This window comes from Serinus canaria, chromosome 27 (genome assembly GCF_022539315.1).
Source record: "Serinus canaria isolate serCan28SL12 chromosome 27, serCan2020, whole genome shotgun sequence".
Classification (NCBI taxonomy): Eukaryota; Metazoa; Chordata; class Aves; order Passeriformes; family Fringillidae; genus Serinus; species Serinus canaria.
In genome coordinates, this window is record NC_066340.1 from 3,137,511 (window position 1) to 3,156,630 (window position 19,120).

Consider the following 19,120-nt stretch of genomic DNA (forward strand, 5'->3'; position numbering starts at 1 on the left):
ATTTACATCATAAAATAGTAAATCAGCCTTCTGAAACATGGAGTCCAGATTCTCATCTCTTCCTTTGTCCTGGGATCCCTGTGAACACCCCCACACCCTGAGCATGGCCAAGCCATGATTTTGTTGTCCCCACCCAGCCCTGCCTGCCCTTGGGGCAGAGGGGCTGCCCCTTCTCTGTCCCCAGTGTCCTCACCCAGCACAGATGTCCCACAAAAGGACTTTGTTCCCACCCTCCATGCTGCCCTTCCCTCCTGCCCCCAAAGCTCAGCTGGAAGGCTGAAGCAATGCCTCTAACAACAAATACAAGACACAAACAAGTTTCTCATTTTTTGTAAGAATTGTTTGATAACAGCCTAAAGAAATGCCAATACATCCCATGGGTGCCAGGACAGTTCATGAATTAGCAGCATGCAGATGCCACAGGCAAGCACAGGTAAATATTTCAGTACATTTTTATGCAATTGTTACAAAAAGAACTTGGGAGATCTCAGGTTGTTAGAAGTAAACAAAAAGAACAAAAGTGGTTTGTATTTTTACTGAATATAAAGCCAAATGTTAAAGTGGTTTAAATTAAGAAGGTGTTATGGTCAGGCAGACTTAAAAAAATATTTTTTTTCTTTTTTTTTCTTTTTTTTTTTTTTTTTTTGATATTGAAGTGACAATTTCACTGAATTTGGGACTTCTGGGAGACCTGCAGCTCACCCTTTAGGGAAAAAAAGGGACATTTTGCTGTGATCTAGCAAAGGGTGACAAGACAGTGCATCCTGAGTCAGCCTCCCTTCACTTTTCCAAGTGTTTCATTTGCACCTGGAAAGGTTTCTGGGGGTGCACCCTGAGATATGAATACCCTAAAGCTACCAAAATAGGCAAATCTCCCATTCAGATGATATTTAGCTTGCAGTTTTTAACACCCAGCACTGCTCCAGGCAGAAGCTGTCATTTTAATGGCAATGTATAATTATAACAAAGTGTGCTTCGTGCAAAAGAGGCACAGTGTGGTCAATGACCCAGACATCTGGAGGGCAGAGCGTTGGAAATGTTTCATTTTGAGCAGTTTTATAGCAATGCAAAGAAAGCAATTTAGAATCTAATGGCTGGTGTGATGTGTAGGAGCAGCAGGGGATGTCCCTTGCACAAGGAATTTCCCCGAGCTCCTTCTTGCCCACGATGCTCTCTCAAAGCTGATGGGTTTGGTACTTCAGGACTGCACCAGCTGGTTCCTCTCAGTCCTGTAACAAAAACCAAGGTTTGTTAAATCATTATTTGGGTTAGAGCTGCCCAACTGCAGAGCTGAAGTGTCCAGGCAGGAGAAAGAGAAGAAACAGACACTGGGAAAAGCTGATACATTAGGATGTCACTGACATGCCTTATGAAAAATCTTTTCTTTAAGATTTTTTCCTCTTGAGAAGCTGAGAGGCTTCAAGAACAAACTGTAAACAATTCTTATCTGCTGCTGTGGGATGCAGCAGGTGGGTCTGGGATTGGTCTCATCTGGTTGTTTCTAATCAATGGCCAATCCCAGTCCACACGTATAAACTGTCTCAGTCAGACACAAGCTTTTGTTATTCATTCTTTTTCTATTCTTAGCTTAATTTTCTAATGAAATCTTTTCTGCTATCCTTTTAGTATAGTTTTTAATGTAATATATATCATAAAATAATAAACCAAGCCTTCTGAACATGGAGTCAACTTTCTCATCCCTTCCCTCATCCTAAGACCCCTGTGAACAACACATCAATTAGGATTTATATTAAAGTCAATAATCATCAAACTTTCCCAGCTGGAGACAGGTGAGGGGAGAAATCTGATGGATGAGTGCAGGCAAGGGAAGGGATGGATGTAGAAATAGAAGGGAGAAATGTCATGAAAGGAAAAATATTTTCTTATGAGGAGCACTTGAGGGGTGGGTGAAGATGGTATGGCCAGAGGAAGGGAGGGATTTTACTGCTGGCAGACAAAAGGAGACTGGACAGACTGGATAAACAGCTGTTCCAGAGAGAAGGAGCATTCACAGCTGAAGAACCAATGCAGATGTTTTCTGACTCCCCCCAAGCATTCTCACCTTTTTTTTCTTCCACACAAGCACTGACATCAGCACATTAAAGATGACTGCTTTCATTAAAACGATTTTGAGGCCCAGCTGTGACAAAGACAGGGTGTTCAAGTGTTCATCTGGAAAAAACAGAAAATGAGAGTTAAAAGAGCACTGAGACATCCTCATGTCCCACACAGACTTAAAAGCTCTTTCTAACAAAGTTGCTCCACTGTGTCATGATGGTAGGGCAGGAAATGAGATAGAGAGTAGGACTTACATACTTTAATTTCTTTCATTCAATAACCACCTAATTATCCAAATGCCACTCTGCCAGCCACCTAACTGGTTTCAACACTGTGCACTGTGAACCCAGGATGCTGGAGCAGCCCTCCTTCCTCTCCCTACATTTTTTTGAAGATGGGCAGGGTGAAAGCCTGGTAATTTTGATTTTAATCAAAGAACACAATTTAATTTGAATTTTATATTAATCTGAAGTTACAAGGTCATTAGTATTTGAAAATATGTTGATCTATAGTGGAGAAGGAGGGAGCTGCCAGCAAAAACTCACTGTAAGTTTACATTGAGAGCCTTTCAGAGAGCTGATTGTGTTTTACTGCTGAGTATCCTCCTGAAATGGTGTTTTGGAAAGATGTGCAGGAGCACAGCTGCTCTGTGAGCAGGGCAGGCACAGGCTGTGCTCTCTGAAGGGGCAGAGCAGCAGAACCCTGCCCTGACCCTCCCAGAGAGCTGGGGCAGAGCTGGCTGAGCTGCAGCCCTGCCACCTTTGAGTCAGGAGTGAGGCAACCCACCGACCCCAGGTCTCATCAGAAGGCTGAATCTGAGTTTATTAGAAACACTTTCTCTTATATATTCTAAATTAGAAACCCATTCTCTCATACATGCTTCATTAGAACCCCATTATTTTCTATATCTTCATTAGAAACTCATTCTTTTATGCATTCTTTATTAGAAACACATTCTTGTATATATTCTTCATGAGAAACCCCTTCTTTTATACATTCTTTATTAGAAGCCCATTCTTTTCTATATTCTTCATTACAAACCCATTCTTTTACACATTCTTTTTAGAAGCCCATTCTTTTATACATTATTAGAAGCCCATTCTTTTATACATTCTCCATTAGAAACCCATTCTTTTATACTTTATTAGAAACCCCTCCTTTTATACATTCTCCATTAGAAACCCTTTATTTTATACCATCTGATACAGGTGGACCTGATTGGTCATTTAATCAACACCACTTGCTAATTAAGGAGACCCCCTTTGGTAAACATCTTATGAGAAAACAACTGTTCCAAACACCAGCTGCAAGATTGTTTTAATTCTTTCTGTCAGCCTTCTCAAAACTCCCCAGAACAATTCCTGGGAATGTTTATCTGGCTTCTCTCCCTCTGACTAAACTGTGAGCATGCACACAGCCCAGCTTCAGTGACCCCTGAGCACAGAAACCACCTGCTAGCTGCTGTTCCATGAGGTGTGTGTGCACCCAAAAGAACCCAGCTCCTCTGAGGGCTGCAATGCAGCAGTGCTGACTCATAGCAGGACCTGGAGCCACTCTGGGGTGGGCAGCAGAAAGATGTTTTTCTCAAGAGTTTAAGCTCTGTGGTGAGTCAGAGCAAGAACATGACTGCAGTGCATAAAATTATCAGCTTGGATCAGCAAGGCTGCATGAGCACCACAACTTTCAGCCTTGATGTTAAAACCTGTGGGGGCCCTTTTGGGGAAATTTTCTGTCTTTTGGCTGCTTCAGAAAGAATTCTGCAAGCAGGGAAAACCAGCAGAAACTTGGGAAGAGGAGAAAGAAAGCCAGATAAGCCTTTCCATGAATCAGCCTGGGAAGATTTAGGGAGCTGGGGGTAAACAGTGAAAGCCAGATATTAAACAATCTGCAGGTGGAGTTTTTTAACAATCTGTTTTGCTGTTTTCCTCATAAGGTTGTTTATAAGTGGGTGTCTTGTTCATTAGCCAGTCATGTGAAATGTATTTATTGGTTTTTTTGGGTCTGGGTTGAAGGCAGCTGAGATGGCATTTCATGTTCAAATTTAAGTGTTTATTATTTCTTATCAATAAAACAGTCTCACTACTGTGAGTTCAGCAGCTTTTCATTAGAAGACCCAAAATGGCCAACAATCTCTTGGTACAAGGGCTTTTAAGACTAAACTATCCAATTGAGAACTGACACCTGGATTATTTTCCCTTTTAACCCAATAACTGATCCCACAGAGCCCCAATGGGGACTTTTCTGCCCAATTACAAAATGCCACCCAAACCCATGAAGAAGGAGGAAGAAGAAGCATGAAGAAGAAACCCAGGACAAACCCTGTGCCTCCATCTTGCTTCCATCCACAACACACTAAAAATCCCAAAACCTCAATTTCTCACCCAGTGACACACCTGCACTGCTCTCTATAATCTATTTCACACTTTTGTGGGTTCCAGTCTATCTTGAAGTCTGGGAAACTTTCTCCATGAGTGAGGGTCAAAGTCAGGGCTCCCCTGGGGGTCAGGGCACCCCAGAGCAGACAGAGAAATATTCCCTGTGCCCTGGGTTTGCACAGTATTGATTAAATGACCAATCAGGTCCACCTGTAGCAAACTAAGCTATAAAATGGGAGAAGATAAAATAAATGGGATTTTGCCATTTGCCTTCTGATACAACTCAGTGTCATCTCTGACTCAACAGTGACAGGAATCCATTTACTTTAGTCAGGGCAAACGTTTCTTCTACAATGTGTTACAAACCTGTCCTGAAGTGGAGGGACAGCCCTGTGACACAGACAGCACTGGCACCTGCAGAGAGTGACAATAAATTTGATTAATAACAGAAATGTTCTTTTTCAGAGGTCTGTAAAGATATCTCTGCTTAGAAGGACTAAATCAGGATTTCTGGCCAACAAAACATTCTTTTCTCTTTTTTTTTTTTTTTTCAGGACAAGCATAAAATATGATCTAATTAAATTTCAGTGTCCCTTTGGATAAAGGAATTTCAAGCTTTCAACCCCCCCACAGTGTGTCCTGCTATGACTGTGCCATCTACTGATCCTTAATCCTCTTCCCACCAAGGAGGAAGGAGAGACAATAAACAAAGGAGAGACAAAAACCAAAACCATCAAAAAAGTTTTTTTCTGTTCAAGAGAGAGGGGGAAATGTGGGAAGTGGATTTGTCAGGAATTCTGCAGGCCTGGCAGAAGGCTCACACAGTGAGCAGCTGTGTGCAAACCTGGAGAGGAGAAATGCTGATTGGAAATGCCATGGAACAGCACAGACATTGCTGAGAGAGAAATGGAAACAGAAACAAGTTTCAAAGGATGGTTTATAAATAAGATTGGATACTTTGGAGAACCGTGGATGATGCATTGTAGTGGGAGCCACAAAGGGGAGTTTTAAATGACTGCCTTTAAGGCACCTACAGCATGGTGTGGCAAAAAGCTGATAGGCCTAGAAATGCTTAAATGTTTCCCTTTTCCAGGCTGAAAAGTCCCAATTCAGCCTTGAGAGAATAAGCAATGCTGTTTCTTGGGAGAAGGAACTATTGCTTGCCAGAGACTGACAGTGTGGGAAATGAACTTAGAGAAAATTCTCCCAACAAGTTCCAAAAGGTGGCCTTACAAAAGAGACTGGATACTTTACAGAAATAGAACTGTGAAAGATTTATTGTAGTAAGACCCTCAGGGGGTAATTTGAGATGATTGGCTTTAAGGCATTTACAGCATGGGGTGGCAAAAGCTGACAGGCCAATAAACACTTTAGTGTATTGTAATTAGGAAATAATTGGCTTCTGATTGTGATGGTGAGAATTATAACATCTGTATTGTCTCACCCTTCACATGAGACTGAAAATGGAATAAAAGCTTTTAAAACCCCTCTCAGTTACCCCATCTCTGGGTCAGAAAATGGATTAATTTGACAAGAAAATAGAGGCAACAAAGCAACATTCCTCTGTCCTGTGGGAGCACAGTGGAGCACTGCTGCAGGGCTGGCAGCCCTGCTCACACCCTGAGCACCCCCAGCCCTGCTCCCAGCCCAGAAATGCCCTTACCACTCTCAGGGTCCTCTCCCTCCAGCTCTCCAAAGCCCTCGTGGCTGGCAGCACAGTGCAGCTGCTCCCTCCTGGCCCAGTAGGTGCTCAGGTAGCTGGACTCCTCACTGCTCTCTGCAGTGGCCACCCCCACCACAGCAGAGGTGTGCTGCTCAGCTGAGCTCAGAGTCAGCTGCTCGGGGGAGTAATCTGTGATGAGGCACATTTCCAGACCCTGGGCATCCTTGGAGGTCAGCCTGTAGACTGAGGGAGATGGAGTGACTTCTGCAAAGAGGAGAAAAGAAGATTTAGGTCAGATTACACATCCATAGTTCCTACAGTCTTACACACAGCCACTTGGAAATGCAGGATTCTCTATTGTTCCAGTGGGAAGCTGCCTGATCACTGGGATTTTGTGCCAGGCCACCTTTAGAGAATCAAAACATTTACAGCAGGTGATGCAGAAGCTGCTTCTGTTGGGTGGGAGACACAGAGAGGCCAGGCAGAATCCCTGGAGCATCTGGAAAGGCTGATGGACATCCACAGCTGGGTGTCCATACCCAACCCAGCCATTCCTGCTGGGGACAACTCACTGGACTCTGTCACCATGGCCTGGGTGCACCCAGGGGTGGGTGAGACTGTTTTGCTTTGGAAAGACAGCTGGAGAAAGCACCTGAGCTGGAGATTCTCCATTATTCCAGTGGGAAGCTGCCTGATCACTGGGATTTTGTGCCAGGCCACCTTTAGAGAATCAAAACATTTACAGCAGGTGATGCAGAAGCTGCTTCTGTTGGGTGGGAGACACAGAGAGGCCAGGCAGAATCCCTGGAGCATCTGGAAAGGCTGATGGACATCCACAGCTGGGTGTCCATACCCAACCCAGCCATTCCTGCTGGGGACAACTCACTGGATTGTCACCATGGCCTGGTGACAGTCTAAATCATGGCCTAAAATCATCCCAGCCTGATGTCTGCTGGGACTCCCTCACCTCCCCTGCTCCCAGCTGGTGCTTGGAAAAAGTGACTGTTTGTTAGGGAGAGGAAGGCAGGAGCTGCTAAAAAGATTGATAATAAATCCCTGTATAAAATACAGATGAATATTTATATCCCTGTGTAAAAGGCAGCTGTATATTTATATCCCTGTATAAAATTCAGATGTATATTTATATCCCTGTATAAAATACAGCTGTATATTTATATCCCTGTATGAAATACTGATTTATATTTATATCCCTGTGTAAAAGGCAGATGTATATTTATATCCCTGTATAAAATTCAGCTGTATATTTATATCCCTGTATAAAATGCAGCTGTATATTTATATCCCTGTATAAAATGACAGATGTATATTTATATCCCTGTATAAAATGCAGCTGTATATTTATATCCCTGTATAAAATACTGATGTATATTTATATCCCTGTATAAAATACAGATGTATATTTATATCCCTGTATAAAATTCAGCTGTATATTTATATCCCTGTATAAAATTCAGATGTATATTTATATCCCTGTGTAAAATACAGATGTATATTTATATCCCTGTATAAAATACAGATGTATATTTATATCCCTGTATAAAATGCAGATGAGCCAGGGTAGATCACTGCCATGGGGTACATGGAAATGAAAGAGAAGAGGAGGAATTTGTCAAGCTGCTCTCTTTCTCTCTCATCACCAGTACTGTGCTTTCTGAAGAGATAAATATCTACCTCACTCCAAATTAGGGTGTTTTTCTCCTTTTCAATCTGTGCCATGCTTTGATCTCAAACACATAAAACAATAAAGTCTGTTTTTCACAGGAAGCTTCAGCAGTTTTGCAAAATATTAATTTCCTGTTCTTACTCAGAGTGGTGGCTGCCTCTGCTCTGGTGCTGCAGTTCCTGTAAGCTCCTTGGTTTGTTTGCCCATGAAGGTTTGAGATAATTTTGCTAAAAAACATCTTCTTTAACCACAGCCTTGTGACCTGTTATTCTGGCTTGATGAGCTGGTGCCTGTGCTGGAGATGCTGTTTATTTACATAAATATTTATCACCTATGTTTATCTATTTATCACCTCTATTTACAGGAAAGTGAGAAGTAAATAATGATGCTCTCAGCTTTCCATGCTGCCCAATTTCATCTCTACTGAGGGATGTCTTCCAGCTGGAAGAGCAGGGTGTGAAAATGACAAAGGTTCTCAGGAGGCTCATGAGCAGCCACTTGAATCTTTTTGTTTTGAAATGTCACACAGCTGGGCTAATCCATCTCAGTCACCGGTCAGAGAGTGGATTAGACAGGCAGAATTGCTCCTTCTGACCCCCAAAATATTTTGTTAACACTGTTGAAAGGAGCAGCAGAGGACATCATAGATGTTCTCCTGAGGTTTAGATGGTGCCCCAGGAGGGGTGGGCTGCAATGCCCTTGACAGCTGCCATTCCCAAAATCTTGGTGTCTATTAACTAACTTGAAAATTAATAAAAAATCAGGGTAAATGTACCTGGCAAAACCAGAAGTCTCGTCCCAGATCCAAATGTGAATTTGTAATTACTCCCAGAGCTACACAATATCACAGGTCTCTACAATATCCAGGGCAGCTCTGAATGGAGCCTTCAGCAATTTAATACTCCCAAAAAAATCCTGTTTATCTCTGGGAACACACAGATCCATTTACCTGGGACTTTTCCACCTACTGACTTTCTCTTCAGGTGTATTTTGCATTTTGCACTCCCAAACACACTCTCCTTCATATTCCCCTCATTTGTCCCACTGTTGCCAGAAAGCCACCTGCACCACAACTTCTACTCTCCATCTTGGTCCTCATTTATTTATTCTGCCAGTCAGATTCCTCTCTCAAAAATAATTTATTTACCAAAAAAAAAGTAATTTTTTTTTTTACAAAATTTTGTTTATTTATTTATTGATTTATTTATTGATTTTACTGCACAGCTCCCCTAGGGACTGATGGTGCAGTGAAACCTCCATCATGCCATTCTCTTGGATTTGCCCTCTGAATTAGTTAAGAGTGATTAAATAAAGTTGCCATTTAGTTTTTGAGTAGAAAGCTCTTTTTGGTGTGAAATTTCTTTGAGCAATTTCATTGCTCATTCTACCCCTGAACCCTGAGGTTTCAGGATGTGTTAGGAACATTCCTCCAGTGGGACCAGAGCAAGATCTGGAGCAGCTGCACACAGATAGGGTAAAGAATGGTAAATCTATGGTAAATTTACCATAATGGTACATCTGGAGACACCTGCATGAACTCAGAGCTCTGAGTTATAACTCCTTTAGCTTGCTGATGGCTCCTATAATTGAGATTCTCATTTCTCTCAGATGTTTTTGAAGAGGGTCAGGGGGGTAATTTAAAATAAAATTATTTTCCTCAGAGGTTTCCAGAAGGAATTCTTTCCCTATGTTGTTGATTTTTTAACTTTCAAAATAATTCGTGTTGAAATTATCTTAAGAATCCCTACTATTTCAAGAAATGGAAACATTACTTCTCAGGTGAAAACTCACTCAATTTAGATAATAAACAATCCTAAATATATTTTAAAGAAATTTGGAAAATTTGATAATTTACAACAAATATCAATATCTTGGCAGGTGTTACTTTCTTTCCCTTTTACACAGGGTTTCAAACAAGAGAAGAGGAGTAGGATTTTGGGGGAATTTTTTTCCATACATTTGTAGCAGCAACAGTCAAAGCACACATTTCTGTCCATCCTTTTTTCTTCAGAAAAAATATTTTGAGGTAAGGGTCACCTTTCCATCCTTCCACCAAAGCCATTCAGTAATCAACTTTGCTTCTTGCCCAATTTCCCCTCTATCCAAATATTTCTCCCACCCTCAGTTTTGAGGTTGGTCACGTTGCTCCCCACCAGTTCCACTCACTCCTAATGTGCTCCAAGCTCCACCTGGATGTTGTAGGACAAGGTAAATCAACACAAGCTGGGTGTGACATCGACTTGGGGTCACCCCTGAGCTCCCTGACTGCCTTGGGTTTATATCATTATATTCTCTTTGCATTCTGTTTACAAACAGAAACCCACCCCACAGTTACAGCTCAAGGATCTCCACAGCACTGACCCAATATGTTCATTTTTTGTGTCCACACACAGTTATGAGTCTGATTATCTCCAACTATTTCTATCCACATGCAAGAAAAGTCCTTTTTACCTCCTTCAGCTTTATGAAACCAATTTCACCCTCTGCATTTTGCTGGTCTGTGCTGGCCCTCACCATTTCACTTCTCCTCTGCTGGAGGAGGCTGATGTAGGAGCCCAAATCCTGTTGAATTCCCAAGACAAATCCTCCTGCACATGTAAAACCTCTGCCATGTTCATTCTCAGGAACAGAGAGGGGAGAATATCCTTGCAGCCATGGAAACCACTTGCTCCTAATCCCAACTGAAAATTCATTTTCCTGTTGCTGAAATATTGTGGGGTGGCAAAATAGGCAAAATAACTTGTGAGCTGGAAGAAGAACTTATTCTACCTGAATTCTACCTGGATTCAGACCTACCTGGAGAAACCACCAGTTTGGTTCCAGCTCCAAAGGTAAGCTTGCCATAAGTCCCAGAATTACACTGTGACACAGCCCTTTGCAAAATGGTGCCCTGGGAGGGGTGTGGGCTGGGTGAAGGCTGGAGAACATGGCAAGGCTTTGTTGGAAGCAGCTCACAGAATCACAGGATTAATTAGGTTGGAAAAGACCTTTGAGATCATCAAATCCAACTATGACCCAACACCTCCTCATGAACTAAACCCTGGCACTGGGTGCCCATCCAGGCTTTGTTAAACCCTCCAGGGATGGTGACTGCCCCTCCCTGGGCAGACATTTCCAGTTCCCAGTCACTCTTTCAGTGAGGAATCTTTTGCTGATGTCCAACCCAAACTTCTCCTGGTGCAGCTGAGGGCTGTGTCCTCTGTTTCTGTCAGTGGTCACCTGGGAGCAGAGCCCGATCCCACCTGGCTGCACCCTCCTGTCAGGGGGCTGTGGAGAGTGATGAGGTCTCCCTTGAGCCTCCTTCCCTCCAGGATAAACAAACACAAGTCCCTCAGCTGTTCCCTACAGGATTTGTGTTCCAGACCCCTCCTCAGCCTTGTTGCCCTTCTCTGGACACACTCCAGCCCCTCCATGTCCTTCCTAAACTGGGGGGCCAGAACTGGACACAGCACTCGAGGTGCTGCCCAGCCAGTGGGGAAGAATCACTGCCCTGCTCCTGCTGGCCACACCATTCCTGCTCCAGGCCAGGAGCCATTGGCCTTCCTGGCCACCTGGGCTCACTGCTGGCTCATGTCCAGCTGCTGTCCATCAGTCCCTGCAGGTCCCTTTCTGCCTGGTCACTCTGTCCCCAGCCTGTGGCACTGCAGGGGTTGTTGTGGCCAAAGTGAGGACCCAGCACTTGGCCTTGTTAAACTGTTGGGAAGGAGGAAAGTTTGACAAGAAAGTCTCACAGATGTGTGTGCTTAGCAGAAAGATTCTGAATGTAGAATCTGAAGAAGAATAGAAATGAAAGCAAGTTTTGATATAGAAGAAAAGAATTGCTGAGCCAGTCTGACTGGATAACCAAGGAGGCAAAGGGTGTGTGAGTTAGAAGGGGTTTTATGGCTTAGAGCAAAGGATAAACCCACCCTAAACAAGAAAATGTTTTTACCAAGCAGAAAGAGAGCACAGGCAAACAAGCCAGTGAATGTTGCAAGTAGAAAAATGGTCTCCAAATTTTCCAGTGCAAGAAAACTGGAAAACCACTTCTGGCTTAAACTGTGATGTACTGACTGTGAGTGATTGGAGAACAGTAACATGAATGTGGTAATTACAGTAGTTATGGTAGGCCATAGATAATAGTTAAGGTATAGATTGGTTCTGCTGTATGAAGATGTTCAGCAAAGAGAAGTATAGAATGCATTGTAACCAAAACTTCACCTTGTTGGACTCAGCTCATCTATCCAGCCTGTCCAGATCCCTCTGCAGAGCCCTCCTACCCTCCAGCACATGCTCACCAACATTACTGGTTGGTGATCCAGTAATGTTGACCATTACTGGAGAACCTCTCTCACCTCAGCATAAATCAGCCCTTCCTTCAGCCCCATTCCTCTGCCTGCTTAATTCATCATCTGTGTTCATCAGATGTGTTCTGTCCTCTCTCTCCAGGCAGCAGCAGCACCTGTGTCCATCCCTGTGTGCACACAACCTCCCAGGCTGTGCCTGGAGCCTCCTGACTGCTGCTGTTGAGTCCCACCAGGCTGTGTCACCTCTCTGCTCTCTCTTCTTGCAGTGTCCACCCTCCTTTGCAGGCTGCACTTCATGGTGTAATGATCCACACTTGGAGTCTTAGCAGCCTGGAATTGTTCAGGTTGGAAAAGCCCTCCAAGACCATGAAGTCCAACCCAGACCCCAGCAGTGCCATGCTCACCCCTAAGCCATGAAATTTAGCAGGGAGTGTCCAAAGACATCCTCCCAATCCCAATTTTGGCCCATGTGGGAAGCCCAAACCCAGGGGACAGCTGGGCCATGGCAGGGCTGCAAACATTGTGCTTCCCAAAGCTCTGCCCCTGCAGACAGCCAAGGGCAAGAGAGAAATGAAGCAATTCCACCTCCCAGGCCAAGGGCTTGCTCACCTGGCAGGACTGAAAGCACGGTCCCCTTGCCAAAAATGACTCTGGCTGCCACATTTACACCCTGACACATTGCATTGCAAAAACTCCTCTGCCAGCCCTGCACCTGACCTCAAGCACAACTGTTCAGGTTGTGTCACAGACATATTTTCTGAAAAATAGTTTTGTTAGGATTTTTTCTCCTGAGAAGCTGAGAGGCCTCAGAAAGGAAATTTAAACAAGAATTATCTGCTGCTGTGGGATGCAACAGGAGCATCTTTGATTGGTCTCATGTGGTTGTTTTTAATTAATGGCCAATCCCAGTCCAGCTGTCTCAGACTCTCTGGTCAGTCCCAAGATTTTATTATCATTCCATTCCTTTTCCTTTCAAGCCTTCTGATGAAATCCTTTCTTCTATTCTTTAGTACAGTTTTAGTATATAATTTACTTTTAATATAATATAGATCATAAAATAATAAATCAGCCTTCTGAAACATGGAGTCAAGGTTCTCATCTCTTCCCTCCTCCTGGGACCCCTGTGACCACCCCCACAAGGTTGGAAAAGCCCTCCAAGACCATGAAGTCCAACCCAGACGCCAGCAGTGTCACTTTCACCCCTAAACCATGAAATTTAGCAGGGAGTGACCAAACACATCCTCCCCATCCCCACAACTAGCAGGAAACATCCACAGCTTGTGTCATTCCCATTTCTCTCTCTGGGTTTGGCTCCAGTTCTGCAGCTCCAGCAGTAACCCAGAGATCACTGCTAGAGCTGCTGCAACAGCCTGAACTGTTTTGCTCCTCCCTTGCAAACACCATCCCTGGTTTTGAGTGGGCTGAAAATCTCAATGTCCCAAATCTCAGAAATCCTATTTAGTCTCACACATCCCTGCTCTTGCATTTCACTTTCATGTTGTCACAGTTCCAATAATTCTTTTCCCCAGCACAGACACATTTCCAGAGCACACTGGTTAAGCACAAAGTCTCCCTCTTCTTTCCTCAGAACACTAAAAGCAGCCCAAATTTCTCCACAAATCCACTGCACTGCTCCTGGTGCAGCTCAACATTGTCTGTGCCAAGGTCAACATTGTTGGGTCCCCGTTGGCTCAGAGGGGAGACAACTCACCTGGGGCAATGAGAAGTCTGGTTCCACTCCCCCAGACTGGTTTTCCCCAGTTTGCAAGGGTCACACAGTGTGAGAGCTCATTACAAAATGGGCTGGGTCCCCCCTCAGCCCTGGGGCTGCCCCTGCCAAGGGCTCTGAGCACCCACACAGATTTCCAGAGATCTCCTCTGGCCTCTCTCTGCCCAAACCCCATTCCCTGCTCCAATCCCTGGGGAGAACTGCACTGGATCTGGGTCAGCAAACCTGGCAGAGATGGGAAGAAGCTCCCCCTCAGTTCCCAGGGAGCAGTTTGGGATCCCTGCCCCAAAGGCTGCTTGCCCTGCAATGGCAGAGGGAAGGGAAGGGAAGGGAAGAGCCCCTGGAGCCAGCCTGGAGCAGGGTCCCTGGCACAGGGCTCCTTGCCAGCAGCCCAGATCCCAGCTCCAGGAGGCATCCTGGCAGTGCCAGAGGTGTTCCAGCACTGCAAGGAAAACCTTCCACATCCACAGCACACAAACCACTAAAGATAGTTTCCAATGGCAAGAGATAAAAGCCACATTGCATTGAGTACTTAAAATTAAATCAGATAAAGGCCTGAAAGATGCTTTGTATGGCTGGGTTTTACATTGTGAGCAAAGTTGACTGGATGAGCTTTTCCATTTCTAATTTCTACCATTCTGTGACTTTGAAAGGTACAATCCTCTGCTGTGTATAAAACAAGATATGTTGCAATTATTATCCATGGCATGTGGATTTTTTCCCCCTTTCTACAAGACAGGCAATGACAAGGGAGAAAGGCAGATAAGTCTGGATCTCCATTCCAGCTGGGCCATTCCAGCCCCAGGACAGAATTTTTGGGGCAGAGATTGCAGCACTCAGGCTCTGAGCCCCTGCCCTGGCCACAAGGGGCTGGAGCTGCTGTCCCAGAGCAGTGACAGAACCCAGAGCTGGCCCTTCCCCAGGCACACACCAGCTCTGAGCACAAATTTATCCATCTGTCTCTCTCTCCCAAACCTCCCCTCTGCTCCTCTGGGCCGATGCACTATCAGCATGGCATTGCCATGACCACAGCTCATTGTCTGAAGGGCAAATCCTCCTGCTGGAAATGCTCCCAGGCACCAGAGTCTCCTGGAAAAGGCTCTGGAACAGAGCAGAGGGCAGGGCCCGTGTGGGAAACCCAAATCTAATGGACAGCTGGGCCATGGCAGGGCTGCAAACATTGTGTCACCTCTCTGCTCTCTCTTCTTGCAGTGTCCACCCTCCTTTGCAGGCTGCACTTCATGGTGTAATGATCCACACTTGGAGTCTTAGCAGCCTGGAATTGTTCAGGTTGGAAAAGCCCTCCAAGACCATGAAGTCCAACCCAGACCCCAGCAGTGCCATGCTCACCCCTAAGCCATGAAATTTAGCAGGGAGTGTCCAAAGACATCCTCCCAGACCCAATTTTGGCCCATGTGGGAAGCCCAAACCCAGGGGACAGCTGGGCCATGGCAGGGCTGCAAACATTGTGCTTCCCAAAGCTCTGCCCCTGCAGACAGCCAAGGGCAAGAGAGAAATGAAGCAATTCCACCTCCCAGGCCAAGGGCTTGCTCACCTGGCAGGACTGAAAGCACGGTCCCCTTGCCAAAAATGACTCTGGCTGCCACATTTACACCCTGACACATTGCATTGCAAAAACTCCTCTGCCAGCCCTGCACCTGACCTCAAGCACAAAGCACCTGCAAATCCAGGCACCAGCAATTCTTCCTGGCACACCAGGCTCCATTCCCTGCAGGAGGCAACATCTGTTCCCCAGCTCCTCCTGGAAAGCAGCAGCTCCCTTTGCCTTTCCCAACTTTGGGCAGCCATGAGAGACACGTCCCAGCCATGGCAAAGCTTCCCCAGAACCAGGGGCACCTGCTCCTGTGCAGGGACCTCCTGGGCACCCCCAGCCTTGGGTGTGGGGGGTTTCCAAGGTGGCTCTGAGCCCTCTGGGTGCCCCTGGAGCTGGGCACACTCTGGGCAGCCCAAAGCCAGATGCCCTGGCTGAGCAAGAGGAGAGCAGGCTGGGCAAGAAGGGCCAAAGCAGCAGATTCTGTTCCTGTCTGGGGATGGCTGGGAAGGGCTGAGGGAGGTGGGAAGGGAGGACAGGGACAGCAGGGCTCAGGGACTGCCCCACTGGGCAGCTCTTGTACTCACTGGGCTGCACAAGCAGGCGTGTCCCTGGCCCCAGGGTCAGTTTGTAGCTCCCTGAGCTCACACAGTCCTTCAGAGCCCAACAAAAACCCTCAGAGAGGCAGCAGAGCCTCTTCCTGCCCCAGGAGCCTGCAGCAGAGCAGCTCCTGCCAAGCACCAGCAGCTCTGGGAGCCAAGGATCCCTCAGCCTTGGGAGGAAGGGTCTGGGGAATGCCCTCCACAGCTGGGATTGTGCTGCCAACAGGAGCATTGTCCATTCATCCTTTCCTCTGTGGAGCCAAGGAGCAGCTCCTTGGGCTGGGCCAGACAGAGCCCTCAGCACCCCAGCCTGATTCCAGAGCTCTGCAGGGCCATGGCAGGAATTGTCCATCCCTGAGCAAGAGGGGTCTGGAGCTCTGCTGGGTGGAGGAGACAGCAGGGGCTGCCAGAGAGAGCAGAGGAGGAAATTCATGGCCCTGCTGAGGCCAGAGAAAACAGCAAAATTCCTCAGGGATTGAATCCATCTCCCTCCACTTCCCTCTCACTGACTGGGGACTGCAGGAATAAGCTCTCAAACTTACTGGGGTTGACTCTCAGCTGAGTTCCTCCTCCAAAGTTGATCTTGTTGCCAAAACCACTCACACACAGTGTTTGCCTTCTCAACAAAAACCCTGCCAGTCTCCTCCTCGGCTGGTTCTTCTGCTGCTGGGCATTTCTCTGGCACAGCCCCAGCTGGCCATGCCCTTCAGCCCTGGCAGAGATGACCCCTGGCAGCATCTTTGTCCCCCACAGAGAAGATGCACAGTGATGACTGTTGGGAAGGAGGAAAGTTTGACAAGAAAGTCTCACAGATGTGTGTGCTTAGCAGAAAGATTTTTGAATGTAGAGTCTGATGAAGGAATAGAGATGGAAGCAAGTTTTGATATAGAAGAAAAGAATTGCTGAGCTAGTCTGACTGGATAACCAAGGAGGCAAAGGGTGTGTGAGTTAGAAGGGGTTTTTATGACTTAGAGCAAAGGATAAATGTATCAGGCACAGGGCCTGCAGGGGCCCCGTGGAGGGCCGAGGGCTAGAGAGAGGAAATGCCAAGTCACGGTGAAAAGGCCAGGAGCCCCTCTCTTCCACCTTCCAGACCCCAGCTTATCTCTGTGACTCCCCAGGTTACTTCCCCTTAACCCCTGCTATTGGACAATTCCTGATCCCTTCTAGCCCTTTATAAGGGGCTGCTTTAGCCCATTCTGGCCAGAAGAGCCATTGTTGGAACCCTTCACAGACCCCCAATAAAACCCTCACTGTGGAACTCCAGGGCTGCCTTCTCCTCTCTCCGTGTCTGCTAACCAGGAAGCCACGGCCTGCCAGGGCACCTTAGCAAGCAAAAGAGCTGAAACCACAAAGAGCTGGATAATCACTAAGAGCTGGTATCACTTAGGCTTGCTAAGGTTGGTGTGGCTCAGAGCAGCTTGGATATTCAGACAGTCAGTCTCCCAAGGACTGAGCTGGCCTGCCCCTGCTGGCCTGCCTGCTTGGGGGCAAACAAACCCAGCAGGAAGCCGGCTAACCAGCACAGATAAACCCACCCCAAACAAGAAGATGTTTTTACTAAGCAGAAAGCACAGGCAAACAAGTCACCAAAGCTTCAAGTAGAAAAAAGGTCTCAGAATTTTCCACTGCAAGAAAACTGAAAAACAACTCCTACCTTAAACTGTAATGTACTGACTGTGAGTGATTGGAGAACAGTAACATGATTATGGTAATTAAAGTAGTTATGATAGGCTATATATAATAGTTAAGGTATAGATTGGTTCTGCTGTATTAGAAAAGTATAGAATGCATGGTAACCTAGGCTAAGGGTCTCCCAGCTGGGCTCAATGGCCATTGTTATCCCCTACAACCCTAAACTTACCCTCCTCAACTTCCACCTGTACACTATAATGACCCCAACTGGCTTCCTCACTCTAAACTCAATTCAAGTACTAAAACTATCTACCCTAATAACAGCATGGACTAAAATCTCCTCACTAAGTGCAATGCTACTTCTAACCCTACTTTCTCTTGTAGGACCTCCTCCCCTAACAGGATTTCTACCCAAATGACTTATTATTCAAGAGCTGACTAGACAAGATGTACCCCCAGCAGCCACCTCATCTCTCTTCTCTCCCTACTAAGCCCGTTCTTCTACCTTCACCTTGCACACTGCACAACAGTTACACTCCCCACACACCCCACAAATCAAATAAAACAGTGACCAACATCCTAATTGCCAACTTAACCAAAAAATCTGTCCTCCTCCTTCCCATCTCCCCAATAATCCTTACCAGCGTCTAAGAAACATAGGAATAATAAAACCAAAGGCCTTCTAAGCCTTAAACAGGAGTGGAACCATCTTAGTTTCTGCTAAAGTCTGCTGGAAGAGGTTTTGCAGTGACTTCTGGGAGCCAGAGAGAAGTTTGATCAGAGAATCCATGTTTACCCCTGAAACAATTTACTACCAAGGTCCTTGACAGAGAAACCAAGAAAGAAAAAAGGAGAAATAGGAGAAACCTGAACTGCCTGTTCCAAAGAGCACTTTGTTTGTCCCTGGTGACCAATGAGTAAAGTTTAAACTCATGAGCTTTGTAAGAATGCAAAAGAACTTGGCAGGCTATAATAAAATCAATTTAAAGCCTTCTGCAAACAGAGCGTGCTGCTTTGTTTTGGCAGCTGAGCACTCACTGGGCTGGATGGAGAGTCTGGTCCCTGAGCCAAAGGTCAGCTTGCCATAGCCAGATCCAGAATCACACAGCATTTCCTGCCCTTACAAAAACCTTCCCCAGCTCCTGGCAGCACTGGGCACCCCCAGCCCAGCAGCAGGAGCTGAATGCCAGGAGGATGCAGCCCGAGGCTGAAGGGCAGAGCTGCCAAGATCTGATTGCAGCACCAAGGGCCCTGCTGGACCTGCAAGGACAAGCCCTGGGTGAGTGGCTGCTGCTCCTGCTCTGGGCTCAAGGAGTGGGGATCTCCTGCAGGTTCCCATCTCAGAGACTGCCCTGCATCACCTGCAGGGAATGAAATGGCAGCTGAAATCTCCCTGCCCTGACAAAGGAGGCTGAGCCACAGCAGGGATGTGTGGAACACTCTGCAGGGGACACTCAGGGACTTTGGACAAAGGACACACAGAAAGCTGAGCACTCACTGGGCTGGATGGAGAGCCTGGTCCCTGAGCCAAAGGTC

The 19,120-nt window shown here is 46.1% G+C and overlaps 1 gene segment (V, D, J or C); it reads right to left on the reverse strand.

Moving 5' to 3' along the window:
* Positions 1-318: 318 nt before the first annotated feature.
* Positions 319-18,710, reverse strand: LOC103821691 (M1-specific T cell receptor alpha chain-like). The segment is given in 5 exon segments: positions 319-1,229; positions 2,063-2,172; positions 4,800-4,847; positions 6,097-6,360; positions 18,623-18,710. Coding segments are annotated over 5 exon segments (501 nt in total).
* Positions 18,711-19,120: the final 410 nt, after the last annotated feature.